At 49.3% G+C, this 27,633-nt stretch overlaps 10 protein-coding genes across 10 annotated transcripts; 3 read left to right on the top strand and 7 right to left on the bottom strand.

The window, feature by feature from the left end:
• Positions 1 to 163: 163 nt before the first annotated feature.
• On the bottom strand, positions 164 to 2,141 carry BO87DRAFT_417527 (phosphotransferase family protein; the record flags this gene model as incomplete). Its single annotated transcript, XM_025626823.1, has 4 exons — positions 1,566 to 2,141; positions 679 to 1,525; positions 300 to 345; positions 164 to 186 (listed from the first exon to the last, which is right to left on the bottom strand). Exons 1-4 carry the CDS (start codon positions 2,033 to 2,035, stop codon positions 164 to 166), a joined length of 1,386 nt encoding a protein of 461 aa, XP_025477562.1. The 5' UTR covers positions 2,036 to 2,141.
• Positions 2,142 to 2,459: 318 nt separating this feature from the next.
• BO87DRAFT_363203 (uncharacterized protein) lies at positions 2,460 to 4,555 on the bottom strand (the record flags this gene model as incomplete). Its single annotated transcript, XM_025621671.1, has 2 exons — positions 4,472 to 4,555; positions 2,460 to 4,408 (listed from the first exon to the last, which is right to left on the bottom strand). Exons 1-2 carry the CDS (start codon positions 4,515 to 4,517, stop codon positions 2,460 to 2,462), a joined length of 1,995 nt encoding a protein of 664 aa, XP_025477561.1. The 5' UTR covers positions 4,518 to 4,555.
• Positions 4,556 to 5,615: 1,060 nt separating this feature from the next.
• On the bottom strand, positions 5,616 to 10,872 carry BO87DRAFT_417525 (uncharacterized protein; the record flags this gene model as incomplete). Its single annotated transcript, XM_025626822.1, has 9 exons — positions 10,374 to 10,872; positions 10,271 to 10,308; positions 9,992 to 10,205; positions 9,807 to 9,923; positions 9,668 to 9,751; positions 9,444 to 9,614; positions 9,368 to 9,392; positions 8,733 to 9,305; positions 5,616 to 8,676 (listed from the first exon to the last, which is right to left on the bottom strand). The coding sequence occupies exons 1-9, from the start codon at positions 10,819 to 10,821 to the stop codon at positions 5,616 to 5,618; spliced, it is 4,731 nt and encodes a 1,576-aa protein (XP_025477560.1). The 5' UTR covers positions 10,822 to 10,872.
• A 198-nt stretch (positions 10,873 to 11,070) lies between these two features.
• Positions 11,071 to 12,319, top strand: BO87DRAFT_378374 (uncharacterized protein). The gene has a single exon (XM_025623782.1). It carries the CDS (start codon positions 11,249 to 11,251, stop codon positions 12,134 to 12,136), a length of 888 nt encoding a protein of 295 aa, XP_025477559.1. The 5' UTR covers positions 11,071 to 11,248; the 3' UTR covers positions 12,137 to 12,319.
• A 530-nt stretch (positions 12,320 to 12,849) lies between these two features.
• On the bottom strand, positions 12,850 to 14,893 carry BO87DRAFT_363199 (amino acid transporter; the record flags this gene model as incomplete). Its single annotated transcript, XM_025621670.1, has 10 exons — positions 14,563 to 14,893; positions 14,479 to 14,492; positions 14,343 to 14,415; positions 13,964 to 14,295; positions 13,757 to 13,900; positions 13,482 to 13,696; positions 13,234 to 13,431; positions 13,156 to 13,183; positions 12,987 to 13,102; positions 12,850 to 12,936 (listed from the first exon to the last, which is right to left on the bottom strand). The coding sequence occupies exons 1-10, from the start codon at positions 14,730 to 14,732 to the stop codon at positions 12,850 to 12,852; spliced, it is 1,377 nt and encodes a 458-aa protein (XP_025477558.1). The 5' UTR covers positions 14,733 to 14,893.
• Positions 14,894 to 15,724: 831 nt separating this feature from the next.
• On the bottom strand, positions 15,725 to 17,081 carry BO87DRAFT_110754 (uncharacterized protein). The gene is made up of 3 exons (XM_025617877.1): positions 16,848 to 17,081; positions 16,508 to 16,688; positions 15,725 to 16,453 (listed from the first exon to the last, which is right to left on the bottom strand). The coding sequence occupies exons 2-3, from the start codon at positions 16,645 to 16,647 to the stop codon at positions 15,742 to 15,744; spliced, it is 852 nt and encodes a 283-aa protein (XP_025477557.1). The 5' UTR covers positions 16,648 to 16,688; positions 16,848 to 17,081; the 3' UTR covers positions 15,725 to 15,741.
• Positions 17,082 to 17,296: 215 nt separating this feature from the next.
• Positions 17,297 to 19,396, top strand: BO87DRAFT_408304 (L-glutamate gamma-semialdehyde dehydrogenase). The gene is made up of 4 exons (XM_025626137.1): positions 17,297 to 17,586; positions 17,648 to 18,120; positions 18,172 to 19,118; positions 19,174 to 19,396. Exons 1-4 carry the CDS (start codon positions 17,446 to 17,448, stop codon positions 19,344 to 19,346), a joined length of 1,734 nt encoding a protein of 577 aa, XP_025477556.1. The 5' UTR covers positions 17,297 to 17,445; the 3' UTR covers positions 19,347 to 19,396.
• Positions 19,397 to 20,358: 962 nt separating this feature from the next.
• On the top strand, positions 20,359 to 21,786 carry BO87DRAFT_363188 (NAD(P)/FAD-dependent oxidoreductase; the record flags this gene model as incomplete). Its single annotated transcript, XM_025621669.1, has 2 exons — positions 20,359 to 20,602; positions 20,689 to 21,786. The coding sequence occupies exons 1-2, from the start codon at positions 20,390 to 20,392 to the stop codon at positions 21,784 to 21,786; spliced, it is 1,311 nt and encodes a 436-aa protein (XP_025477555.1). The 5' UTR covers positions 20,359 to 20,389.
• Positions 21,787 to 21,811: 25 nt separating this feature from the next.
• On the bottom strand, positions 21,812 to 23,811 carry BO87DRAFT_338890 (Zn(II)2Cys6 transcription factor). Its single transcript, XM_025620607.1, has 5 exons — positions 23,676 to 23,811; positions 23,577 to 23,597; positions 23,394 to 23,495; positions 23,104 to 23,343; positions 21,812 to 23,053 (listed from the first exon to the last, which is right to left on the bottom strand). Exons 1-5 carry the CDS (start codon positions 23,713 to 23,715, stop codon positions 21,897 to 21,899), a joined length of 1,560 nt encoding a protein of 519 aa, XP_025477554.1. The 5' UTR covers positions 23,716 to 23,811; the 3' UTR covers positions 21,812 to 21,896.
• An 896-nt stretch (positions 23,812 to 24,707) lies between these two features.
• BO87DRAFT_388485 (arylsulfotransferase) lies at positions 24,708 to 26,707 on the bottom strand (the record flags this gene model as incomplete). Its single annotated transcript, XM_025624859.1, has 2 exons — positions 24,708 to 25,913; positions 25,973 to 26,707. 2 exons carry the CDS (start codon positions 26,705 to 26,707, stop codon positions 24,708 to 24,710), a joined length of 1,941 nt encoding a protein of 646 aa, XP_025477553.1.
• Positions 26,708 to 27,633: the final 926 nt, after the last annotated feature.

The raw sequence follows: 27,633 nt of genomic DNA, 5'->3' as shown, positions 1-27,633 counted from the left end.
GGCTGGGAACACGAATGAGAACAGCGATGCATCATGATCACCTTGGACATATCCTCCACCTAATTTAGAAGTGTTTTTGTACCTCTGACCGGGCCTTGCGGCGCATACTTCATTGACTTACGTAGACTGGTAGTTCGCTCGCATCCTCTCCTCCATCGGTCGACTAAACAATAGCGCTCTGACCACCTATCAATAGTACCCGCGTCAAGTCCTATGGTCATTTACTCTAAAACCACACCGTTTCTGGTCAGACTTCTCAATGATTAACTCATCTCTGTTAATACTACCTTAGCACATACATTTTAGAAGCTTAGGATAATATTGGATCTTCTTCGTAAATATTATCTGGATTAGATTGAGTAGTAGTAAAATAGTATGTTCCCTTTCAAACATTGACATGTTCTTTGCACTTCTCAAAAAAAATAGGAAAGTGTACTGAGATTGTTTAGGAATAAGTATATAGACTACTGTATCTTGGATCGAGCAAGATGGAGTCAAATGAGATTCATAATAGATAAGTCCCCGTATCCCGACACTGACAAGTACTAATGTCACGACAGATCGCGCACTTGCTATAATGCTGTAGCTACCAGGATGGTGGATGACAAGCAAAACCCATAAATATCGAAACAGAAAATCGACATCTACTGTCCATTATATATCCGAAGAAAACCTCACCAAACACTCCTCCTTATACGCCTTCAACTGCTCCATCTTCAACCTCTTAAATGACTCCAACTCCACCCGTGCCTCCTCATCAAGCTCTTCAATACCAGTACCAGCAGAATGTAGAGTATCCCAATAAACAACATCAACATCAAAGCTCTTCCTTGCCGCATAATCAAACCAGAACCGACCGGTCCTCCACGAATCGCGCATTCTAGCAGAAAGAGACAGATGACCAGGCTGCTTATACTCCATCTCATGCTCCACCCTCGCCAGAGCACGCAAGAACTGTTCCATTCTGGGCTCAAACAGTTCGAGAAACTCGTCCAATGCACAACGCTCAAGCCACACCTCCGGTCCAGAAAGTAATAGCCACCAGGGCGGATCATACGTGAAACTAGCAGGCATGGCGTTGGTGAATTCGAAGTCCAGAATGGCGGTGATGCGGTGGGTGTTTGGGTCTATGAACATATTTGAAGGTCGCATGTCGTCGCAGAAGAGTATGAATGGTTCGTTTTCTGTTGGGTAGTATTTGGGGATGAGTTGTTTGAAGCGATGGCGGGCGATGAACCGGTCTTGAGCGATGTCTGGGTCGTCGGCTAGGTTCCGCTGAGTCTGAAGATGGGTCAAATGCTCGTTCGCAAGAGATTCAAGGTAATCGCTGGCGCGGTCAAAGGGCGTAGTTGGCCATTTATCAACAGGGTAGCCAGAGACAGTAATTAGCTCGTTCATGTTGTATGTTAGGGGGCGGTTGGGGACGTGCCATGTGTTGGATGTGTTGTCCTTCGAGATAGCCCCGATTTTGGGGAATGTGAGGTGGGAAAGTTGGGAGTAGGTAGCGGGCGATTTGGTAGTAGATCTTGTCTTGGAGTGTGTTGTCGATGTTCGGGTTTAGATACAAGTCTTCTTCATCTGGCTGTTTCAAGAGAGTTGATAGGAGGGTTCCATTGGCATAGTCCATGATGATGAATGGACCAAGGTTATGTGGACTATCGGCGGTTAAGCCCCAGCTGTGAATACGGGGGATGGGGATATCCGTGTGTTGACGGAGGTATTCCATGACTTGGACTTCATTCGTGATCTTTTCATCTCTGGAAGCTGTGGCAGTGTGTCCCGGCTTCGGGAATCGGATGATGGTGTCCGGCAGTCCATCGCTGAAGGTGTACCGGAAGCTGAAGTTGAAGGAGCCTTTGAGGAATTCAACGTAGGATCCGGTTCCCCCTCCTTCTCGGCGCGTAGCGACAAATGTTGCTAGTTTGGCTCGTGCATCGAAGGGTCTGTTCAGCCACTCCCTGCATTCATCATCGCCGTTGGTTTCTTCAAGCTCGTCGAAGTAGGTCTTGAGTGGGGATGTCTTTTGTTGAGGCATTGGAGGAGGTAAGATGCAGAGGGGTAGAGATGCGGGCTAGAAGCACGTGTTGGTAGTGGTAGATGTTTGGTCAGGCCTGGGCGTACAGTTGGATATAATATGGAAGATACAAGGAGTATAGGTTGGATGAAGAAGGAATTTGAAGAAAGTGAGACAAAAGTGTAAGACGACGGGGACATGCATTGAGAATTAGACTAAACTTCAGCCGCAATGACAGTCGCTGTAGTCCTCCGCATATGCTTGCCTCCCCAATACACACAGGGCACTGGCAGCATACTACGCGAACTCTTTGCACAAATGGAGAACAATAAGACTAGACAGATATTGCTAGGGCTTGTATCGTTATGCTTGACTTGGAGGATTAGAAATGACTTATTTTTCGCTGGACCAAGTAATAGGAACCGTCACTATTAGCTAGAAGATGCTATTCAACTTCATAGCGAAAACTGCTTCGTATTTGTTCCACCAACCGCAGACACTCGCGCCTCTCAGCTGTGACCAACATCCACGCAATGAAGTGAACCTCACTTGACTTTGGACCAACTAGTCTATCTCCCTTCTTCTTGATTGTCGCGTACAGCGGCACATGTGGCTCCAGTTCGGGGTACTGGCGCAGGAGCTCCGCTGTAGCATCTTCGGTTTTCATGATCCCAGCAACGTCTTCTTGGAGTACGAGTATCGAGAGGCTGGAGCGAGGCCCATCAGAAAATGGGTGGCATAATGCCCTGTATCGAAACTCATCATTGACGGAAAAGAGCATTTGCTGGGCGAAATAGTCCACCCCATAGACTAAGTTGACTCCAACACTCTCTAGATATCCAGCTGGGCGAGCATTTATTTCAAGGAGGTACACTTGCACACTCTTTCCATCATTGGTAGCATCTCTCCGAGGGTATAAGTCTTCAAACCCGTTGTCATCTTGTCGAAATTCATGGCTCGAATACTGCAACCGCGCTTCGCAATGGAATGTACCGGTTAAGAACCCCTGACGAAGGATACTCCGATGCAACGTATCCCGGATGGCCTTCAATTCATGCAATGGAAGTGCGGAAGGTATATGGACCATAGTCTCAACGAAGTTATGGCTTTGTGCAGAGTCCCTATCGCCAGGGCTCGGGAAGTCATCACTGATCTCGCAGAAGATGACCTCTCCATTCAGCAGAACGAAGTTGGCATCGACTTCTGGACCATCGATATACGGCTCAATAACGGCGTCACTGCGCTGCTGTGGAGCTAATGCGTGACACTCGCAGGCTTTCTCGACCGCCTCAAACAATTCAACTGCCGTAGACACTTTCGTGACAGCCTGACTTCCCCATCCCAGGCAAGGCTTGACGATGAGAGGATACGTCACCTCGGTAGACCGAAGGACTATCTCCAGTTCATCCGTCCCAAAGACTCGGAAAGCCCCGTGCGCGTCTGGCTCCATCATTCGAGTTTGATACTTATCTCCTGCCAGCATATAGGCCGACGATGGGGAGGTAGGATATCCAAGGATTTCACACGCTCGAGCCACTCCGATTAAGCGACTATCGCTCACTGTCATTATGCCATCAATGGGCTTGTCGTAGCTGCGGACCGCCATGACGATCCTATCCACGAATCCCTCATCCACGTCGATGTTTGTGGAAATGAATCCCTCTCGGAGATGGGCGTACGGCCCGTGGTCATCCTGCAGCCAGTGACCCGGCTTGTCAATGATAACCAGGGTGATCCCTAGTGCCGCTGCCGCCTCGTACATGCGTCTGCTCGCATCTGCGTCTTTGCGGCCTTCCACCCACGCAAGGCGTTTCCGGGGAACCGGTGTGGGGACTACCCATGAGTATGAGATCCGGTTGCATAATGCCTCGTCGACGCTATGTAGCGTGTCGTGGAGATCAGAGCCAGAGCCAGTGTCAAGTAGGATGCCACCGACGGAAATCGACAGGAGTGCGCTCAGTTCATGCGCCGTTCCATCTATCTGGACTCGTGGGGTTGTGACCTGTTGTAGTGGGCGCAAGAATCCTACTACCCGGGAAACATGCTTCACCCCATCTAGGCGTTGCTGTAAGAAATCGGATCGCGCGATATAGCCGTCTTCCCGAGATAGGATAAATTTCATGATGACCGGGGACTTATCATCCACGCCTTTCTTGCATTTCTCGATAGACTCTATGATAAAGCTGGTGATTTCTGATGCCAGATTTCGTGGAATGTTGAGCTCCTTGTCACCATTCTGTTCATCGTCATAGCACACAGCTGACGCAACACCGTTGATGCCTTCGGTCTGGGTAAAGGTGTTCTTAGGATAAAGCACGATGTTGAGAGACTCGTGTCTCTGGCCATCAAAGCCCCTGACTGGGTCCACCTTCCTCCATTCACATCTGAAATGATCTGATATAGCAGTGCATGATTAGAGACGGGTCGGTGTAGAAAACACAAGTTGGGAGAACTTACCCGTACTACACTGTGTAGTGACAACTAGGGTGCAAGTGTAGGCCATTTTTGGAGACGTAGAATTGTGTATGGAGGGACGATGAAATGGTAGATGAGAGCTTCTTGCTTTAGAGGTATAATTACCCGTTTATTAACCGAAAAACCACCACTTATGTCTTACTATCTCCCTTACCAAGCAAGGAGAGGCTCTAGTCTCGGAATCGGAATACAGTTGTAGCTAGTCAGCAACTACTCCGCAGTCCGGGGTTTAGTCCGATTCCGCCCCCTTGTTAGTCATGATTTGATGGGACCGAAGATCTCGTTCCCAGAAAAAAGATACTTACGCATGAAACCCTAACTTCATCATGCTGACAGGTCGTCGCGGACCTAAGAAGCGAAACATATTAAGTAAACAATCTGCCTGGCGATGCCGAATGCCGAGTCTCACATGCTCAGCACATATCGAGAGCGGAAACGATGATCGATCTGGTTGGGGAAAAATGGGAATTAGGTATATGCATCCCATGTCCATTGCATATCCCCTCTGAAGAAAATGGAATTCGTGCTTGGTACGATTTTCCCCCTTGTACACGCTTCCGTGGACATGTCCGAAGGATATTGTGGACACTATCGGAGCCTATGGGCGTAGATTACAGACTTATAATCTCGAGAAGTATCGATTCTATTTTCACAGTGACGGAGAATCTGGATTAGATAGTGGAGAAATGTCCAGACCCTTTTGGCTTCGAAGTAGATGTGTATATATGGAGGGCACTCATTCTATGCGGGCTGTTGATCAAAATATTGCTGCATGCTCTAGGTCTAAAGGTATTACTAGTGCTAAACCAGAGATTTCTATCGTTTTTTAGGGGCATAAGGTAGATCTGCTCGGATCTATCAGCACATGCATCGGTGTGTGTGAGTAATATATAGTGGGATGTGTGGAAGTATGAGCTTTCTGTTGGGTAATGTGTGTAGATTTGTGTTTAAGTGTCAGCGGCCATTGGGTTCCTATTAAGCCTAGTAGTTTTGGCATCTTGCGGTGCTTTAGTTATCGAAAACTATATGTATATTGAGGGCTCAACCACTACAGCCCAACAGGTACTGAGGTTTATAGCAGAACGACAACAATAACATTCGAAATATGAACATAACATAGACTGCATTACTGCTCAGGCGCCGATATGCCATGTTTCTCTCTAATGCGCGATAACAACAATTCCCCGAACCCCCCTTCAATGAGTTCGGCTCTCAACTCAAACCCCTCGACAAGCTTACGGATAGCCTTGATAAGATCAGCATCGCAATTATCCATCACTGCCTTTACCAACCGATCTGGTTCGGAAACAGGTAGCCTCCCTTCGAGACATATATAAATCAGAGGAACCAAGCCACTGTACCCATTTAACTTTTCATCAAAAGCAGATGAGGCCAGGGCATCCAGAAAGACATCCTCCGAGAGATCGACTGCTTTAGAATACTGAACAACATGCCGACCAGCCCTCACCTGAACCCATGGCAATTCGAAATCTACCCCACCATAGGAGAAATTACAGAAGTCATGATCAAACTTCCAGATCGCTCTCCAAATGTGGTTAAGGTCTATAATGCCAGGCCATTCACGGAGGAGCCACTGTAGCCCGTCAAGGCCGTTTGCAGCGGCAGAAACCATGACTCTTTCGGTAAGTGGTACAGCCGAGCCATACTTCTCAAGCAACCACGGCAATGCGGACAAATCTGCATAAGTGGCACCCACAACAACTTCCTCGGTTATCATAGGAGGTGTCTCGGGCCCTAGTGCTTGAAGCAGAAGTTGTAAAGCTTCTAATGTGGTCGAGGCTGCCACTATAACCTTCTTTGTGATCGGTACCTCTGGGCCATGATGTGCCAAAATACGTCGCAAAATTTCAACTCGACGATATCCTCTTACCACAGCAGTCATGACTCCTTCTGAGATTGGAACATCATCTATTCGCTCATTGAGCAGAACGCAAAATGGATGGTCCTCGCCCCAACCGGAAGCTGCTCGGATGGCGGCTTGCTCTGTGATGGGTACACGGGGTGTTGTCTGCAGCAGGAGTTCCAACGCGGAGGTATTATGTGCAAATCTTTCTATAATCCCATGGTCAACTTCAAAGGACCTCTCATTCAACAGAAACTCAAGTATCTCTGTTGGCCTTTGACCATCTTCTATTTCTAGAGCTTCGACCATCCTCGTCACTGGCAATTGGCTATGCGGTTGTTCCATCAAAACCTTTAAAGTCGACATTTCGCCACGGCATGATTCGACAAATACATCTTCGCTCACGTGGATCTTTGGTCTGCTGCGGAAAATTGCCTTCAGAGTGGCAGACTCAAAGGTTTTCACAGCATGCAATATGAACCTTTCTGTGATAGGAAGAGGATGTATCTGGGACCTTTCTTCAAGATCCAGGAGATAGCACAGCAAGTCATCACAAAAAATTCTGAGCATCATGCCTTCAGTGATTGGAATTTTCAAGCCTCCGTTGTTCATAAGTAATTCAACAGCATGTTTAGTCTTTGCTTGGGAGGCTGCCGTGTCCAGTATTGCGGGAGTAACGATAAATCCTGCTTGCTGCCTGCGCAGGAGCATTTCGAGCATTTCAGCTCCATAAAATAGGTTGCCTACAATCTCCAGCATGACTCTTTCGCTCATTGCAAAATCCAGACCACGATCATCTAGCAAGGCTTCCAGCTTTTTGCTATCTCCGTTACACGCTGCTTCACACAGAAGATCCTCGCTAACTGGTGGCCAATGCCGTCGATGCCGGAGAATCTGACGCAAGACATCGCTACGGTTTTGAACAGCGCTCGCCAGAACATTCTCGGTCAGCATCGAATCGTTGTCCAATACACTTAAGAGTATTTCCATTTCAGTGTCACCCGCGTATCTCGCAAAATTAGCAATGAACTGCTCATCTATCACAATCTCTGCACGCCGTTGCGCAAGAAGTATTGCGATTGCGCGCACGTTCATAAAGTCCGAGGATTTCAGCATCTCCTTGATTCTTGAATAGATTTTGACATCATCATTTCGCCTTTGGAGAAGAAGCTGCAAAATATCGCCTCCACACGCCATGTTTTGTAGTACCGTTTCCATTACGTTCTCTGTCACAGGCACAAGCGCAACTCCTGTTTCTTCGTACTGATCAAGGAGGACGGTCACAAGTTTCGTGCCACAAACCATGTTCCTCGCCGCAGCGACAACAACGCGCTCATTTATCTGAAGTCCTTTGTTCTCGGTTCTAGTGAAAATAGCACCTGAAGCTGAGAATGTGTCAAATATATCTTCCAGCTTCTCGCTTTCAGAAGCATGGCATCGAACACCTTTCACTATGCCCTCGGCTAAATCAATAGACACGCACACCTTGTGCAGCAGTAAATCCAGTAAGTCCAGATGCCCACTTTCAGAAGCCATCAGTAACGCATTTTTTACAGCCCGGGTAAAATCCCATCTGAACTGATATGCGAAGCATTCTAAAGGGTCCGCGCCTTCTTCTAGTAAACCAATCACAGTTTGAATGAGCCCTAAGCCCGATGCGATACCGATAGGGGTTGGCTGTACATCTCCCTCCGTGAAATCTGTCGTTATATAACGCCAGTTGCGGTAGGCAGTTGATTGACGAAATAGCATATCCACCATCTCTTGGAGGTTTTCGAGTGCTGGGCTTGGGGTAACAGCAGAAGCATTGAAGTGCTCGTGCCAGTTACGAGCAGCATAGTTTAGCAGCGCTTCTTGCTTCACTTCCTGTATAGACAGCCTCCTCGTCTTTTGCAGGAGTAATCTCAGGCTGTGCTCAGCTAGCATGGCGTGCCCATGCAAGGTGGAGAATTGGTGCCATTGCCTAGTATTCGCGCTACCCACGAGGAATTCCTTCACGGAGAAGTGAGCTAATCTTATCTCGTTATCCGAGTGCCGAAATGTGACGAATGAAGTCGTGCAGATTTTGATCACGTCCTCTGGGACCTCAAGACCTGCTGCTGCTGTTACTTCAGTCAGGGTGAGAGGTCTGACACTGAAACAGAGCCAGGTGAGGATTGTTTCGGCATATATAACATCGGAGGGTTTCGTGTTGATTCTTTCTATTACAGAAGTATATATGTCGTGCAACGTCTGTGGCATTGTTCTCAATGCTTCTATGATTTGCGACTTGTTGCGACATTCTTCGAGACGCTTCAGTTGAAGGTCTGCCCAGCGAAATCGCCTGCGCAAAAGAGTATCTATATTAACAATAGCATTAGCTGGAGAGATGCAGCATACCTTTTCTCATCTTGTAGCAGTTCCTGAATTATCTGTGCTTTCACTTCCTTTGGAGCTCTCCTGTCGTCCAGAGCCTCAACCCTGTCCTTGACGAAGGCCGAAATATCAGACCCCTGTTTTCCCTCGATGTCTAAGGCTGTACATTCCACGAGGTGATCAACTATATCTGGCTCTGGTCGACTAGTCACAAGGATATGAATTTTATCACTGTATTTCTTCTGAAGTCCAGTAAGCAGTGGCAACAGAAGACTCCTTTCCTTGCGATTGACTGCCTCGGGGCACTCGTCCAGCGCATCTAAAATTAGGAAAATTTTCCCTTTGTTGGCAGCAAGCAGTATTTCAAGAGTCTCCTGAAGCCTTGTACTGCTTGGATTGCTTCCTTTGGTACCATAGTCGCTCCAAAGATTCCGGATAGGCTCGTCGAGTGGAGTCGAATGAAGCTGACGGATGATCGTCCTGAGCATATTCTCAACTCTTTGTGATGACGGATCATTGAATTGGAAATACCAGTAAGCGAACCGCGTGTTCGAACCATCTATACAAATTCGTTGGATGTCTTCGATGATTGTCGAGCTATATTTAATAAATGTCAGCCGAAGGTACGAAAGTACACGTTTTTAGCAGGTCTGTCATACCACATGACTGATTTACCACAACCCGCTTGTTTATGAGTCAGTTTATTTTCCATCTAAACAGGTCTAGAGAACTTACCCACTCCATGTAACCATAATATACTACCTGGGCAGTTCTTCCACCTCACATATTCTTTTGAATTCAAAAGCCAATCACCTGTCCCTGGTGATCTGTGATACTGAGTGTCGTTCTGTGCTTTGGAAAAGTCGTACTGAGATAGCCATTCAAGTATTCCTTTATCCTCGACACCTGCCAAAGTCAAAAACTGTGCTTCTGAGTTGAGCATTTTTGAGAGAGCTCACTTAGTACAGTGGAATGAAGTTTCTGGAGCTCCTCGACCGTCTTGTCAATAGCCGTAAGGATGTCCGCAGCCTGTCCCCTCAGATCTAACAAGATTGAGCACTTTGAAGGTATGGATAGGATTGAAGATGATAAACTCACATGTGCGATCGGTGATGGTAGCCCATTTGTCAGCCACTATAGTTTTATTTTCCACAGCTGTGCGAAGCTTTTGCAGTGGCTGTTCGGTAAGGGGAATGAGTGTGCTTCCTATGCGAGCTGCAATAATCCAAGTTAAACATATGCGCTATAGCAACTCGCGAACCTGACCGAATACTCGAACTAACCAAAGCCGCTTTCGTGATATTTTTTTCTCACTTCCGCCGTGTATTCAAGTATTGCTGTATAGACTCCCACAAGAGCACCATCTAGCTGCTTGTCCACGGAAGCCTTTGTGTATCGGCGGTCGCTATCTAGGACAGTGAAGTATGCTAGCTGTTCCGCCAAGTATTCGGAGGCTTCTATGATTACATCTCTGCGCGCAATATCTCTCTGGACCATCTAAAAAGCGAGTTAATGAGTCTGTAACCGGTTTTCGACGGAACAGTTTTCAAGGAGTCGCCTACCGTCAAACCTAGCGATACTATCGTCCATGCGCTTGACGCTGTGGTTGAATATCAGCATCTAAGAAATTCTGCGTATATAAGTATGTGGCGTGTAGAACCCTACCGTGTCCACTTGGGTCGAAGCTCGCAACCGCAGTGATTATCTGCTGCGCATTCAATGCGGACGCCAGGATATTTTGAGCGATTTCGCGGACTTTGATCTCACCCCCATTATGTCTTCGGATGGTCAACTCTTTCTTCTTATACTCGGTATATTTACTTTTTGTCTCGCCAATGACATCCCGAATGATTTCGGTCGGCGTCTTCTCCTCTTTAGACAACCAGTGTTTTTGTTTCGGGTCTAGGTTGTCAAATGCTACTTGCCAGAGATCCTTAGGTGAGGCAGCGGCGTGATCTGGCGGAGTGCTAGCAGCCTCAGAATTGCTTCTTTTGGCAGGTGTGGTGTTTCCTCCATCATTCGAGTGTTTCGCATGGGGAATGGCAGGTTCGGCCTCGTCAGCGTCACCATCAGCCTGGGAACAGCAGAGCTTCGCACGTAGCTTCGTCAGCATTCTTTGGTGAAGAGAAATTTAACCATGTCCGTGAACAACTTTCGAAGAGTTGAGTAGGGAGGTGAGAATCAAGAGTTCAATGTTGTGAGCTGAAAAGAATCCCCTCTTCCACGCGGTTTCTCGGGCATCTACAGCCGCTGTACACGTCACCCTGCAGGAGACTAATGTAGCCTCAGCACAGCCCGATCCCACAGAACTGCGAAGTTCCAGTATCACAAACAAATGTCTATCTGTAGGTACAACTCTATCCTTTTTCCTGAGATCTATCAGCATCTAAGAGGATTCCACAATAGGTCTAGGAATTAACATTATAGATTGACGTGTGAACTTCTAGCTATTCTGCGTTCAACCGCTCATTCGATCCCTCTCCATCCAGGCGACGATCCATACTTCAAGAATACTTCCGCTAATCTCTGCTTTCTTTACAATGTGGAAACCAGTGGATCTTCCCTTCCAGAAATCCCAACCTCAGCCTCCACTACCTACAACAGATGAGATCCGCGCCTGCACCAATGTCCTCTGGGAGACCATGGCCTCTAAGGTCGTGACAATTAACGACAATATTGTCGTAAAGTATGGAGGTTGTATAAACACCTGGGAAGGCCAGGCATTGATTTACCTTGAACAACATGTCCCCGAAGTTCCAGCCCCTCGACTGTACGCGATGTACTATGAGGGCAAGCAACTTTTCCTAGTCATGCAACGCATCCCCGGTGTGCAACTAGATACTATCTGGCCAACATTAACCCCCTCCGAGAAGGATGGCATCATAGCAAAACTTCAACTAATATTCTCCGCCATGCGAAAGGCTGAGTGTCCATGGCCCAACTTTTTCGGTGGCCTGGACGGCGGCGGCGTACATCACTACCTATTCTACAGCCAGCACGGCGACCAGAAGTTTCTAGGGCCTTTCACTGGTGAACCAGCCTTCGTTGCTGGCCTTGTGGGTAATTATAGGGCCTTAGTCGAGCGTAACAATCATCCAGACTACAAGGCTCGCTTTTACGAGAAATACCTGGCTCGCGTTCTTCAAGGTCACCGGCCTACATTGACACATGGAGACGTTCAGCAGAAGAATATCATGGTTGTGATGAATCAAAGTTGCTCAAACGAGGGTGAGCGATCGTTTGACGTTGTGCTGGTTGATTGGGAGAATGCTGGCTGGTTTCCTGACTTTTGGGAGTTTTTTTGTGCATCGCACCCTTTCATTTTCGAGTGGGATGAAGACTGGTCATGGCGAGTTCAGGAGTTTGTGGAAGTGTGGCCCGCTGAGATGGCTATTATGCAATTGATTGATAGGGAGTTGGGCTGGTGAGATATGTCATTCCATAATTACTTGTATCCAGACAAGATGGAGAGATGGAACCGATGGCTATAGGACCGATTGTGTCACCACCATTCCAGAAACCCTTCCTCTGCCCAGAATAAGAGGCTGGGAAGTTTGTTCAGTTGAACGGGGTACTCGGTTGAATCAAAGGGGCTTATAGGGAAATACGAGCGATACTCATGACATTTTATTCTACTGTCTAAGACTTATATATGATAAAGGCTACTAGTAACTTAATCTTACGTATAAAAAGTAACCAGCTTACTTCTGATTAGATTCTTGATTGTGCGATTAGTACTTTGGCATTGAGGAGATGGACTAGAAAGGTCCTGGTCAATGAAATAGGTAGTGTAACTGTCAGTATATACGCTGAATAGTCTAAGTAAATGGGTATACTAACTAGAGATATATCTTAAAGCTCTACACCTGGGAGAATGATCAAGCATGAGGGAGATGCTTATGCATTTTCCTTGCTTTTATTACATTTCTTCAAATTATTGTGAAATATTGAACTGATTCGTTATCATTCGCTAAAAGAACATACGTTTATTGCTTGATACAAAAACACGTGCTCGAAACATCATGATACAATCGAGAAGTCCTAACTGATCATCAAAACCATCATCACAGCAAGAAGAGTATATTGCTGAACGACTGAGAGTAACATGAAAGATGATCAGCTATGGTTGAGGATAGGTCATTCAAACAGCATTGTTAGCACACGTCCAGACACCACTGCCACTATCCTTGCTGATCGCATCGCCCGATACATATAACCCGAGACCGCACTGTAAAAGACATTAGCGACAGGATCCTTTTAAGAATAGAAGATACATACAAGGGTAATTGCCATGGCCAAAATGAACGTGTTGGACACGGTAAGAAATATTTTCTTGGTTGATGCGAACCACTGGCCCTTGTTCAAGGTGAACCAGAAGATAGCAGGGAACCCATCTATAAGCTGTCGTTAGTATATTCCGTAGCATCTTAGATTATTTGAAACTCACAAGCGAACCAACAGCCAAAAAGTGCAGTCTATCATCGAGGTTAGCATGTGTATTTTGTAACAGGATACTACCACGTACAATTAGACTCAAAAGGTTGTTGAAGACTGGGATTGACTCTGCGATGACCCAGGCAACTACCCAGGAAATCAATCCAATAGCGACCCATGAGCCGATGGAGAGCAATGTCCGTTCATGCATGTGATTTGTGCCGCGGAAAACACGCACGTACACGTACTTGCTGGCTACATGGCCATTGACAATTCCCGCAATAAGGACCTGAGGACATGAATCAGTAGCCGTTCCAAAAGATACGGTAGTTAACATACAGTCGGAATAGCCAGCCCGTAGGCGATCTTCTTTCCTAGGGGCCCCGCAGAGCCTAATGCAGGAGATTGAACGTCCGCACCTACGTAGCGGTATATAACCACTGCGCTAGCTATGTATAGCGAGGTATCAATGACTTGAAGTACCGATATGGACTTGGTGAACTCTCGAGGTTTGTCCATCTCTGAGATAAATCCAAAGAACGACGCATGGCCGACTGTTGATGGTCGTGAAGTTAGTTGTATTGCTCACGAATCATGATTAGCTGGAGCTATACCATAAGCAAAGAACAAATTGCTGACAGCCAGAAATTCTTCGTTGAAACTGAGATGGGTAGTCGCAGCAAGAGGGATGTGGCCTTTGTACTCTACGCCGACCGCTATCATAGTGGCCATAGTTGCCGCTACAATGCTGAGAAAGGCTATACAGAGATTAAATTAGTATCATAATAAAAGTGAAGTGTGAAAGATGGGAAGGTGCTTACATGCAATCGACATCCAATATACTTTGTCCATGGTACGTGGTAAGGCACCAACGCAACTGACAACCAGTGCAATGACACCAAACACGATTGTGCAGGTACCATGCTCGGTAATCGTATTCATGAGAACCGTGAAGGTCAAGACGTGACTGGCCATAACGAATATAAGGAATAGTAGCTGGCCGATACCAAGCAGTTCCCGTCCGAATCGCCCCATTATGATTTCACCCGCATCTCCCATGCTATGGACCTGGGGGTATCGTAATTTGAACTGACAAAGAATGTAGGCCGTATACCATGATATAGCAGATATTCCAATCAATATGACAAGAGCCCTAGAACCAGGCTTAGCTTTCGTCTACCAGTGTAGCAGGTTACTTACGGGACAAAGCCCAGTGTTGCAAAGGCGGATGGAAGGGATAGAATTCCAATAGAAACATTCTCTGCGACCATGACTGTAGACAATAGGAGTTAGGGGTCTATGTCTTTTGGGTGACTGTAATAGGGTTGAGGCTCACGTATCCCTGTTTTCCTGCATGTTGCGAAGAAGGGTCAGATACAAGGCCAAGGCGTAGTCTAGGGACAGGGAATATAGAACTTACCACCAACCCATCGTCCGATATTTCACCTCTGCGAACTCTTCATTTCCAAATGGATCTTCCTCTTCAGGGGATGGATCATCCAGTTGCTTCTTCTCCACATCCTGTCCGTAGTCATACGCAGGAGTGTCATGAATCTCTGCCAGGTCTCTGGGTCCTATCGAAGCACTCATTCTTCCCAAGATGACCAAGTGGTAGGACTAATAGATGGGTATCCTATATGAAAGTGTGAAGAGCAAGTGAGGACAGTAGACTCAGCACAAGAAGTGGTGAGATTTGCAGGTGAGACTCGAGAACATCTGGCCTATTTGAGCCAAGTTGGCTTGCACCTGGCCATGCTATTGACCCAGTGAGAGGCCAATATGCCGTCTGCCTGAGGCACCCATGATCATGTCGACCTGACGGTTGCAGTCAGCCAATGCACAAGGACCATTTGCGAGGCATCGGTTTATCTCCGCTAGCATGACGTATTGCCTATACGTGTATTTGGGCCTTCTGACCCTCAAAGGCTACCTGCTGGGTGCTGATAGTGAATTCCGGTGGCTGTTCTTTTCCACAGCGGAAGCTCATGGATAGATATGGCCGATCCATAGCCTGATTGGATAAAGTAGCGGGATGGGAAAGGCTCAGCGATGCGGGGATAAGCATAGTTGATTAGCGTCTGGGGAAAACATGTCAATGAGATATGATAGTTCGGGTCGAGTAATCGTTGGCTAATCAGTACTCCCTTCGATAGCGCCTGGGCACTTATCTCTTCTTTCGCCTGTTGTGAGCGGCTCACTCAACTGCAGATGTGGAGCCGTGGACGAGGAATGGAGATTAAGCTATTCACAGCGTTAGTGAAACCTTGCAGGTGAGGTTAGTGTATGCGCTGGAGAGATAGCGGGTTGCTGCATGAATCCAACAGCCGATACCCGTCCTTACCATACACAAAAGCAATAACATCCATACCTGCGCGCTACGAGTTACCCCTCCCGGGAGCCAGGGGTTAGTGCAGCCGTATCTGGCATCTTCATTTGCACTCGGCTACTCGCTTTGCTGATCCTCGTAACGGGCCCAAATACTTAGGAACCGTCCGGCTACTGCCGCGGTCCTGATACGTGCCCGCAAAAATCATGGTCATGACAATCAAGTGGAGAGATAAGTTATTCTCGTTTGCTGTGCCCCGCACTGGTATTTGCCCTATCTAAACATCCATCTTCTGTGCAAAGATGCCCTCAAATCCGTATTGATTATACACCCCACTCCGAACGCCGGTAGAACCCTTGCTGCCCTCAGCGATGACGATTGCATATAGCCTCTCCGTATCGTAACGGATCTTTCTGCTATCGTGGCCACTTGTGGACGAGCAATAACATCTAACGCGATCATATGGAATGGCGTATTCACATATTGCACCAAGGCGGGTAGAGCGAGCTGGGTCACAGTTCTCTTGGTATGCGGGTCTGCAGTGATCCAATCTGGAACGAACGAGGCCACCTGTGGAGCCAGCGTGAACGAGCTGGATATAGTGATGCTGTCGCGGAAAAGAAATGCCATATACGCGAGTCTTGGGATGGGAGGTGGCTGCTTGAGACGACCGTCTGGGTGTCCGTAAATCTGAGAGAACCGGATATCCTTTAGGATTCCCAGAGACACATTGACGACGTATGTTGGGAGGAAGCTGAACGTTGCGACGAGACTCGCGCTTGTTGATTTCTCTCTGATTCTGGAAAGCTGGTCGAGGCTTGTATCGGTGGCATTTGCGGTAGCGTAGGTTGCGGCGTAAAGAGACCAAGCGATGAAGAAAGGTCGGGAAAAGTAAAACTTTTTCGGTTGGAGGATGGAGCAAATGGCATGTGTGCGAAGTGTATGCAGGATGGATTTATTTGAGGAGAGCCTCTCCACGACGCTCCTGAACTCGACATATCAGCACATGGAATCTTTAGTTCGTCTTCAAGATACATACCGGTCGATAACTGTTGTGATTGGGGCGATAATCGTTGCAGACAGTGATCCTGCGACTATATCGCCGGCTAACTGCCTGAGCCAGTCATTATCCCAGCCACGAGAGTGCAATGGCTCCGTGGTGACACGTTCAGGCGACATTCCGGAGTTCCAGGTACTCAAATACACCCTGGAAGAGGGGCCTTCAATTATATAGATACAGTCAGCTCAACAGCAGGGGTATCGGTCTCCAATTTGCTTCATACGAGGGGATGCCCAGTTTTGTGTTGAATTCTTCAAGAGCTTCCATACCTCGTGGAGATACATCGGGGAGAGCCTAGGGGTCTAGGGCTGTTACGGACAGAATTCACCAGACTTGTAACCTAGAGCTATGACAAGCAACACGTTGACCCGACAGGCCTAGAGCCCGATAATGCTCTTCACCAGACATGCTGTGTACGAAAGGAGGGGCAGTCGGGCACCCCTCACATGAGCGTGAATCTTTTCGCTCTAACCGGTGAGAAAGCCTATCGGTAAAGTTGCGTGGATAAGATAGCCAACACCCTAGCTTATCTAAACGCGATAATCAAGCCAAGGTGTGGCTGACACGCGGAATTGAAGTGAGAAGGCATTAACAAGAGGTAGACCAAAGGAACGGTTTCATGCCGCATTAGGGGGATCTCCAGCGGAAGGCTAGTGTACCCGCCACTATACTTAGCCGGGAAGGTCCAAGTGTCGGGCTAGTTTACCCGCCAGCTGGATGGACTCCAAATCGGTGGATCTTACTCCTCACTCTCCTCACTTCCAGCTGCAACAACGCCGAACATCGGTCTGCCAAGCAATTGACTCCTCAAGCACCATGGCCAGCATCATACATAAGAATGATGTTCACCATGTTCGTCTCTTCCAGGTCTATGCTCAGTTTTTCCTCTACGGCCTCTGCTACCAGACACTATCACAATGGCCTTCAAACTACCTTTGTCTCAACCCTCACCCAGCTTGCGCTCCCTAGGACGCCGTGCCGCTAGAGCTCCAGTTCTTCGAGCTCGTGGTGTTGCGACCGTTCCTTTTCGTCTGCCAGCTGCTAGAAATGAGCCCAACGTGAGTTGCTGGCTTCCTACCCACTCCCATAGCACGCATATACTAATTCTCTCCTTGATAGCTGGACTACACCAGGGGTTCTCCCGAAAGGGCAGAGGTCGAAAAGGTGCTAAAGCAGATGAAGTCACAACTGCCCCTCAAGAGTCAGGCATACGTGGGAGGCAAAGCGCTCTCGATCTCCAACACATTGCAACAGCCTCTGCCCGCCGAACATGCCACTACCTTTACCAACTACCCTAGCGTGAATGCTGCACAAGTAAATGAGGCAATTGATGCAGCATTGGCGGCAAAGGAAGCGTGGCAGAACACTCCCTTTGTCGATCGGGCTGCCATTTTCCTCAAGGCTGCCGAGCTTGTCGCCGGCAAATACCGATACGAACTCATCGCTGCTACGATGCTGGGACAAGGCAAGAACATCTGGCAGGGTGAGATTGATGCAGCTGCAGAGTTGGCCGACTTCTTCCGTCTAAACTGCAATTATGCTGCTGAGCTGCTGGAGAAGCAGCCCGACCGCGGTACGGAGGGAATGTGGACGTAAGTGCAAAGCTTTGAACTCTGGACGCTCAGATATTAACTGTTCTCTAGCCGTGTGGACTACAGACCCTTGGAAGGATTCGTTTACGCCGTGTCGCCTTTCAACTTTACTGCTATTGGCGGAAACCTAATTAGCGGTCCGGCTCTTATGGGCAATGTCGTCGTTTGGAAGCCCTCCGATTCGAACGTGTACGCGAGTGAGCTCGTCTACAAGATCCTCCTGGAAGCTGGCCTGCCTCCCAATGTTATCCAGTTCGTTACAGGTGATGCGCAAGAGATTACACAGACAGTGCTCGGACGCAGGGAATTTGGTGGTCTCAACTTTACCGGTTCATCGGACGTCTTCCGTTCTCTGTACGCTCAGGTCGGCGAAAACATTGGCAAGAAGGTCTACCGGGACTACCCTCGTCTGGTTGGCGAGACCAGTGGCAAGAATTTCCACTTGGTCCATCCCACTGCCGATATACAGAGTGCTGTCTACCACACTCTTCGCGGTGCTTTCGAGTACCAGGGACAAAAGTGCTCGGCCACGTCCAGACTGTACCTGCCTGAGTCTCGGGCACAGGAGTTCTTGGAGAAGTTGAAGTCCGAGATCAACGAGATCACAATCGGTTCTCCCGAGGACATGGGAGCTTTTATGGGCCCTGTCATCCACAAAGCATCTTTCGAGAAGATCAAGTCGGTCATCGATGCCAGCAACAAGGATCCATCCTTGGAGTTGATTGCCGGTGGTACCTACGACGGCTCGAAGGGATACTACGTGCACCCTACTGTGTACCGGGCCAAGGATCCCAACCATGAGCTGTTCGACAAGGAAATCTTCGGTCCAGTGCTCGCAGTTTATGTCTACCCTGATGCCGAGTGGTCTTCGGTTCTGAAGACAGTCGACCAGAGTGGCGGTGGATTCGCTCTGACTGGAGCTGTATTCGCAGGCGATCGGCGTGCCATTCGCGAGGCTGAGGATACCTTGCGGTACTCTGCTGGCAACTTCTACATCAGTAAGTGATCATGCTATTACTCTCTAGATTTCACTACTAACGAATTACGCAACAGACTGCAAGACTACTGCTGCCCTGATCGGACAGCAGTCATTCGGTGGCAGTCGCTCTAGTGGAACCAACGACAAGGCTGGCAGTCCCAATGTCCTCATGAGATTCGCCAGCCCTAGAACGATCAAGGAGGAATTCTTCCCCTTGAACGGCTTCCGGTACCCCAGCAACGAGTAATGGTTTGAATATTATATAGGCGCCATGAGACATGAAATTGGAGGTCGGAGTGTGTAAAAATAGAATTCGCAATGATAACGATTCACCTTATACTGTTCTCTCCATGAGTAGATAGTATCTTAGTACTACCCAGTTCCAATTGTAGACATTAGTATAGAGACTACCCTGTTGAATCAGGTGACCGTCTACTTCGAGACAGCTTGTTCACTCTACAGTTTCACTTTCACCTCAACTTCAATGACACACACGTATCGAGCTCGTCCATGATCATCATTTCAGCAAATCTCGAGCCACTGCATTCTCTTGCGCGAAGGCGATCTGTTACTACTACTCTCACCGCTACCTAAAACATGTCTTAATGTCAGGATGTGTAAATTCTTCCTTGTCCTTCTCAAGACAAAAACTAACATTGACTTTTCCAGCTGCAACGAAGCCCCCGCACCTCCTATCGGCTATCGCCATGTATCCCCTCATGCAAGACCCACCGACTGATTATCTCTTGAGACTAGGTCCCCATTATCCAGCCGATACAGCTATGTACTAGCGTCACCGCCTATCTCCAGACCCTCGCATACACTAACCGGCGATCATCGTTCACGCTAACGCCTCCAACGCCCCCGTTCTTCTCCAAGATGACAATCCCCACATGAACAGTAAGATAGTGTATCCGGTATGTATCGCTTGCGCTAACCCACAATTCCAGATGTACCAAACGCTCGAGCCACTCCGATAAGCTGCACGTTACACTATAGCTGCGCGTTTCTGGTATGTGCACTCCAATTCTGGTGGAGGTACAGCGGGGGCAGACGGGGGAGGAGTGACTGCCGACCTGTTCATGCTCACAGCATGCTACCTGTACAAGGTATGATTCATTTGAATTGCCAAGTGATTCCTATGCCATGATACTACTAGTATATAACCCCATTGCAGCTCATCAGGACGAATCAACCTCTCATGCTCCCTCTCAGTGATCATCACTTGAGCTGACCCTCTCTCTCTGCCCCCTCTCACACCCCAATTGTGCCCCCGTATACCATCCCACAATGGTATCAACATCCAAATCCGACCCCATCGCCATCATCGGCGCCGGTGTCTTCGGCCTCACCACAGCCCTCCACCTCTCCAGCAACGGCTTCACCAACGTCTCCGTCTTCGAAAGAGACAATCAAGTCCCAGCCCGCTATTCCGCCGGCCACGACATCAACAAGATCGTGCGCGCAGAATACGAAGACCCATGGTACACTGAACTGACACTCGTACGTCCTTTCCCCCCCCCCCCTTTCCCCATTCAATCCCATTCTCTACCCCTCCACCCACGTGCCTAACACTCCTCTCTCAACAGCAAGCCATCGAAGGCTGGAAAACCCCCCTCTACGCCCCGCACTACCACCAAACGGGCTTCCTGCACCTCGTCTCCGGCGCCGCCCCCGAAAAAGCCTCGCAGACAATGAACCGCTTCCTGGCCTCAATCCGCAACCACCCCACCTACAAAGGCAAACTCACGACCATCTCCACCCCAGCCGATATCCGCAACATCGCCTGGCAACTCACCGGCCCCCTCCCAGGCTGGAACGGCTACTTCAATCAACTAGCCGGATACGCGCACTCGGCCAACGCTCTCCGCGCCGTCTACGAAGCCGCCGCAGCTCGTGGCGTGAAATTCTTCCTCGGCGAAGACATCGGCAGCGTGACCTCGCTGATCTACTCGTCCCCCACGAACAAGAAACAAGTAACAGGCGTCCGCACAGCCAATGGCCAAACCTACCCTTGCAAACTCGCCGTCGTCGCCATTGGCGCCGCGGCATCTACCCTCGTTCCTGAAGCAGGGGGCCAAGTCGTCGCGAAGTCGTGGTCGCTGGGACATGTCAAATTGACCGATGAAGAGACATCCATGCTCCGCGGCATTCCGGTAACCTATGCACGCGATCTAGGATTCTACTTCGAGCCGGATCCGAAGACCAATCTACTGAAGATCTGCCCTATGGGCGGCGGGTATATCAACACGGATCCCGCGTCGGGGGTATCGACACCGCCGAAGACGCTGCAGGAGAGTGAGGGGGTGTTGCCGGCGGAGGATGAGAAGAGGATGAGGAGGTTGTTGAGGGAGTCGTTGCCGCAGTTTGCGGATCGGCCGTTTGTGGAGAAGAAGTTGTGTTGGTTTGCGGATACGAGTGATTCGGAGTTTATTATTGATTTTGTGCCGGAGACGGAGGGGTCGGTTGTTCTCTGTTCGGGAGATTCGGGGCATTTGTTTAAGATGTTGCCGATTGTGGGTGATTGGGTGTTTACGTTGTTGAAGGAGAGGAAGCAGGGGGTTGGGAGGTGGAGGTGGAAGGGGGGTAAGAAGAAGGAGGGGAAGTGGGAGGGGGATGTTAGTTGGCGTTTGGGGGAGACGAGGGAGTTTGAAGAAGTCAGACTAGCTCCGGCTCCGAAGCTGTAGACTTGCTTTTTGTGTGGTATGAATTGGGATTTGTTATTGCTATAAGTGTCATGTAACTTCGTCTATTTATCTTCATATATCGTTAAGTAGTAGGCAGAAAAGAATCACAGCTACGACAGTGCCAATTTCCAGTTCATCCGGTTAATAATCATTTGCCAATCGAATCCGCTTCCACACTCATGAGGGTTGAGGTCTCGGAACTTCCAAACTGTCTCTGTGGCTTCACGCACGATGGGGATGTTGCTGACTGGCCATGCATGAGCGAGATAGGTAAAGTAATTGAGAACGCGCCCCCGGTCCTCGTCGGTGGTGGACAGACAACCTGCCAGGAATATTGGCCACATTGGGAAGAGCTGCCGCTCCTGGTCCTCGCGGATGACCTTGCCAATGTGATCCAGCAGTTTACCCAACAGTGTCTGGAGGGCTGGCTGGGTCAAGGGGATATCGCAGGCCAATTGCAAGTATAGGTCAGCAGCCATGCGAAAGCACTCTCCGCAGGTTGTCAGGTACTCGCTGTCCGGGGAGTGCTCTTTAGGCAACAAGTCCAGCTCGCTCCGCAGTGACATGGCCCGCTGCATCATTTCTCCTTCGGAAAAGAATGAATTGCAGCCATTGCGACGAAGCTTCTGTTTCTGGCTGACCAAGTCTGTTGCCCGGGCGATGATGTCGAGCAAGCTGAGGGAGCAGCCGAAATGGGGTTGGATCTCCGTCCGCTCGTCAGCATAATTGATTCCGAGGGTTGTGCATTGTGAGAAAAAGTTCATGCCATGATCGATTCCCGTCTGTGGCTCTAGCAGACGCTCCGCATCCTTGTCATGTAGATCGTCATGGCAGCCCGTGGTGCGGAAGAAGACAGTGCGAGACTGGAAGTAGCTCCGGGCGAAAAACAAAATCTCAGGATCTATCATACTCGAGCAGCTGTTTATAATAGCAAAGGCGCCTTTAGCATGACGCACCCAATCCGGTTGGCAGCCTGAGGCAATTTCCAGGGTGCACAGGATGAGACAGGTCATGAGGGCCTCGCTTGCATTACTAACATCCGACAGAGATTCTCGAAGGGACTTCAATGCGAGGGATTTGTACGAAAGCGCCAGCTGTTCGTAGTTTACGAGTGTCGGCACTGTTTCGGCGCGACGGTCATTGGCGCTGACGGACAGAACCGCGTAGAGCAACGGTCTCCGTCCGCAGCAGAACGGGACGACAAGAGATCGAAACTTGTTTCTTGAATCATCACGGAAGACTCTCACCCTGCTGATTACCTGCAGATCTGTGTATAAATTAGCCATGGATATGCCGGTTATCTTTTGGGGCACGCACAATACTGGAATAGTTGGTGCTCGAGCCCACTGCAATCGACTAGAGGGGATGCAAAGACCGATGCATCCAGTCTGACCGGGTTAAGTGCGTGGCCATTTAGGTTCTTAGTGCGTGTATCATCTTTCTCTGCGGGTACAATTTCTTGGTTATGCTCAGACGATAGCAAGGCGACATCCTCGGCCGAAACGGAGATGAAGTGCCTCCGATTCTGCTTCTTGAGAGGGAGCCGGTAGCCGTTTGCTAGAGGCAATTAGTATACCGTTCAAGCATCAGTTGCAATGACTGCCTACCAAGAGAAATCTTAAACCTTAGGTTAATCTGTTGTGAGTTCTCCGATAGGTACGGGCACTCGAATCCGCGCACGACACAGTTTCTGCAGGCGGGTTTCTCCTCTGGTTTGGCGATTGGTCAGCTCAGACGCTCCGTGGCACTAAGAGCAATTGGTACGAATTGTAACAGGTCGTAGATCTTACCTCCGCAGCGACGCTTGCGCTCTGAGATACCTTATCAGCACGAGGACATTGGGCAGCGTGGCCATGCAGGCGGCCGGTTGATCGAGCGGATAGACTTACTCTTGCAAGCTAAACAGCCAGTTCGACTCCGGACGTTCATCCTGATTGATTGAAGGAGATGTTAGTTGAGAGCAGGGTGCAGCTAGCGAGATGGCAGGAGAGGATTGTGAGTGGTTGCAGCGAGGGGTAATTTGGGAACAGGAAGGCAGACAATCCCAAAGAAGAGGAGCTTATCAACGGTGGCCACGGAGGAGACAGCCAAAATGCGGGGGTTAGCGGGAGATAAGACGCCCCTTCCCTTCTGGGAATGGCGCGCGGCTGCCATTGAGTCCCCGCCTCGTTGCCTTAATCTTTCTCCGGCCTTCCAGGGTCCAAATCACGTAGAGAGGCGCGGGATTGCGTGCTTCACCTTATCTCGACTTACACCTTGTCTACTATCTATGCTGGATATCTTCTTGCGATATATTAGAGTATCCAGTACGTGATATTAATACTACATTCAATATCAATATTGACAGATTGCCAGACCTCACCATCTGCTTCAGCATTGGGGCCCTCTTCGGTATTATCTCTCCCGTAACACCGACTACCAGTACTTTGTGCTTCTAGAAGGGCATACAGCATACCACAAATACAATCAATATCCACCAATTACTACTACCATAAACACAGTCCCGTCAGTCTGAACATACAAACAATAAAGGCTGCTATTCGGGTCGTCCCACCTTACCCCGCCCTGCTCTCCTCCGCCCAGACACTATACAGAGCCAGCCCCATGGGGTGCTCGGCTATTGCTTCATCCACGGGAATATAGTTACGTGGTGGTTTCCTCCGTAGAAGCCGACTTGCACGAAGCCAATGCTACTACGTAACAAACTTTAGGGGGGCCCGGTGGTGCGGAGCCGAAACCTTATTGATATTATGATTTGCCATTGGGAGCCACGGCTATACGACAATGGGTTTCCCTTGGTAGGCCTTTCGTGGGCACTGGGGATACATTGCTTAGCCACTGTAGTGGAGGAGCAAGACGTTTCTTGGAATACAAGTAGAAGGTCAATTATAATCTATTTACAATATGATGTAGGTGATAGCCTACACACTACTCATGTTGCTCTGCTCCGTCTTAGGAATCAGAGCACGGCGGTCCTCATCTCTGGAGTGATGATCAACATCAGCATCCTCATCACCAACCTCCTCGTCATAGTCATCATGCTCATTAAAGCCGTCATCTGAAGCAAGATCAAAGTCCTCTGCTTCCAGGCTATTATACGCCTTGCGCCTGCGCCACCACATAACTCCCGCTCCGATCGTCACCAGCACAACAACGGTCAGCCCGCTCGCCAAGAATACCACTGTATTTATTGACAATCCATAGGGCGTCTCCTCCGAGGGGATGAAGGTGGAATCGGGCTCATCGTAGGCGTCATGAGCAACTGATAGTTCCGCTGTATCCAGGTCCACGACTTCGGTCGATCGAAGGACATTTCCCTGATTGTCCAAGGCTTCGGCCCAGATGTAGCGCCAATCGGTCTCGCGAACTGTTAACTTGGTTTCGAAGCCTGTCCGGCGTGATGCGGCTATTATTTCGCTCTCTTCGTCGACATCGTCGCTGGCTGCTCCCCGGATAACCCAGTTTGCCACCTCGGTCGCTCCGTTCCAGCTAACGTACATGACCAACTCGCCGTCCTCATTTTTCCGTGGTGCGATGGCAGGGTCCCACCAGGGTGTAGCTGACCAGTCCATCTTATAGGCGCGGTAGTTGTCTAGCGCATCGGGGATGTTGTCACTGTGCCACGGCGAAAACTGCACATCCATGACTGTCTCACCCGATGAGTTGTGCTCTGTAAACGTGGGACACCGGCCCCACCCAATAAATACGTTGCCCAGATCATCAGCAGAGGGCGAAAGGGGCTGCATGCTGCCTTGGCTCTGAGCTTGAAGGTGGGATGGGTGATGGAATTCGCGTAGGAGTTGGACGGTCGGGGGCGAAGCAGTGTCATTGATAGCGATGTGCAAGCCGCGCGAGCAATCGGTGTCGCAGACGCCGTGAGAGGTGATCTTGACATGGTTGTCAAATAAGGTCATTTGGGTCTCGTCGGTCCCCTCAACAAAGCGAGCATGGTGCTGCCACTGCATTGACAGCAGGGGTGCGGCTGACTCGGCTTCTTTGGCGCGGGGCAGCTCTTTGAAATCGTTGCGTTTGCCGCCCATGGTCCATATTATGTCGCCCGTTTTTCCGTCGATGAGATAGACGGCGTGCAGGTGGCGGATTGAGATAAGATAGTTACCTGCTTTGGTCTAAACCATGGAATGTCAGAGGTGCTTACAGGTCGTCGGGAGACATGTCCTGCTCTTACCTTCTGAATGCTGTTCATGTGATACGCATCCCAGCCTCTGCCCATAGGCTCGTAGGAGTCCATGGGGTTAATGTGATCAAGAGCCCGCCAATCGAACAACACCTCATTAGTCTCAAGGTCGATCTCTTGGAAAATGGAGTCCAGGACCTCGAATCTGGGGGGCGTTATCCAGCCTTTGTCTAAAAAGTCTGATGAATGGGCGTTGATGGCGTTGACGCCTGTGACCAGAGCCGTTCCGTTCCCGGTAAATGCAAATTCGTGGAGGTCGCTGTGAACTTTGATGTTTCGTGCCCATATTTTATACACCAAGCGGTAGGTGTCGTCGTAGGCGAGCCCATAGCCGTCACCTATACCATCGCCTTTCTCACCTTCCCAAAAAGTCAAATACTTCTTGCCGAAATTCTCTTGGACACGGGTACCGAACACATTCTTGAAGGTCCGGTTCATGTAGACGGCACTCAAGTCGTTGGCATCCAAGATGAGCGGCGACGAGAGTGGCGAGGAGTCGTTACCATCATGTTTGATGAATATATGGGACCCTTTCTCAGAGATGGCACTCTGGTCCCATATGTTGACCTGTAGAAGGGGTGCATATTCGGAGCTGGAGTGAAATTCCAAGTGAGGACGGTGTCCTAGCGCTCCGTCATTGTACTCTTGGTAGTTGGTGGATACATAATCTCCGCGGGCTGTCCGAGCGAAGGCGGCAATGCACGCCCAAATAAGGGGAGGAATCATTGTTAACCCGACACAAGATGTGACAGGCGGCAGGTATTCAGCTCCAGCGACATTGCCGGAAAGGAAAATATGAGGTTGAGTCGCCTCAAATGTATTTGGAGGACGCCAGCCATGCTAAAAGGCAGGCCGGGGTTTTTCTTAGGAGGGGAACACATGTCCAATAACGGCTTGACGAACAGATTTGTGTACAGCGGACTCTGAAGCTTGCGTACGCGTCTTCTGGTCATGGCGCCTGTTCTCCAGGCCACGCCTCCCACCCAGGGGTTGCCGGGATTGTGGGACAGCGATCCACGGACAAGAACCGAACGCTGCTAGTATAGTAGCTAACTGGATACTAGACTGGGGTTAATAAAATCCACACGCGACCAGTCCACCGTGATATTCCGCGAATGCCTTCCATTCACAAAACTGAAGAGAATCGAGATGCCATACTCTGATCGACGTATCGCATCGGCGATTCGCCAGCCCCGAACTGTTGACTTGGGGGATGTCATTGACCTCGTCAGATTCTGCTGATTCGTGTGCGCGATGGGGCTTTGAGTGGATCCCATTCGTTATCTCCTGGTTCCGTTCGGATATCTCGGTGGCCACTAAACTAAATTCTGTGCTTCAAGGCCGACATCTGGAACTTCCCGGCAACCAATTCGTTGCATGACGTGGCTCATGACGGCCACGCGACACTTATGGAAAATTTTTTGACCGTAGAGGCGTGTATTGATCGGCACATACTTTCTGGATAAGAACAAGCATGGCGTTTGGCAACTGTCGCGCCCGTCAGGGGATAGGCGCCTGTGGTTCCGGCGGAGAAGCCAAGAAGCAAGCGCTTGGCATTGTGAAAGGAGATAACGATTCGCGTTGCCAAACCTCACCATGAAAGTGTACAGCCCAGGCATACCTCAGTGGGCTATTTATAGAGAATCATCAAA

The sequence above is a fragment of the Aspergillus neoniger genome (genome assembly GCF_003184625.1).
Source record: "Aspergillus neoniger CBS 115656 unplaced genomic scaffold BO87scaffold_25, whole genome shotgun sequence".
NCBI classification, from domain to species: Eukaryota; Fungi; Ascomycota; class Eurotiomycetes; order Eurotiales; family Aspergillaceae; genus Aspergillus; species Aspergillus neoniger.
The sequence above is the reverse complement of the archived record's forward strand: the minus strand, read 5'-3'. Positions and strand labels throughout refer to the sequence as shown.

Bases quoted from the DNA above. Each gene is read 5' to 3' on its own strand.
- BO87DRAFT_408304 (XM_025626137.1), top strand. From the start codon at position 17,446: ATGGCCTTCAAACTACCTTTGTCTCAACCCTCACCCAGCTTGCGCTCC. The intron at 18,121-18,171 runs GTAAGTGCAAAG...ACTGTTCTCTAG, and splicing joins GGTACGGAGGGAATGTGGAC to CCGTGTGGACTACAGACCCT. The intron at 19,119-19,173 runs GTAAGTGATCAT...ATTACGCAACAG, and splicing joins TGCTGGCAACTTCTACATCA to ACTGCAAGACTACTGCTGCC.
- BO87DRAFT_110754 (XM_025617877.1), bottom strand. From the start codon at position 16,647: ATGTCGCCTGAACGTGTCACCACGGAGCCATTGCACTCTCGTGGCTGG. The intron at 16,454-16,507 runs GTATGTATCTTG...TGTCGAGTTCAG, and splicing joins ATCACAACAGTTATCGACCG to GAGCGTCGTGGAGAGGCTCT.
- BO87DRAFT_378374 (XM_025623782.1), top strand. From the start codon at position 11,249: ATGTGGAAACCAGTGGATCTTCCCTTCCAGAAATCCCAACCTCAGCCT.
- BO87DRAFT_338890 (XM_025620607.1), bottom strand. From the start codon at position 23,715: ATGAACGTCCGGAGTCGAACTGGCTGTTTAGCTTGCAAGA. The intron at 23,344-23,393 runs GTAGGCAGTCAT...AATTGCCTCTAG, and splicing joins AAGGTTTAAGATTTCTCTTG to CAAACGGCTACCGGCTCCCT. The intron at 23,054-23,103 runs GTGCGTGCCCCA...ATTTATACACAG, and splicing joins GCACCAACTATTCCAGTATT to ATCTGCAGGTAATCAGCAGG.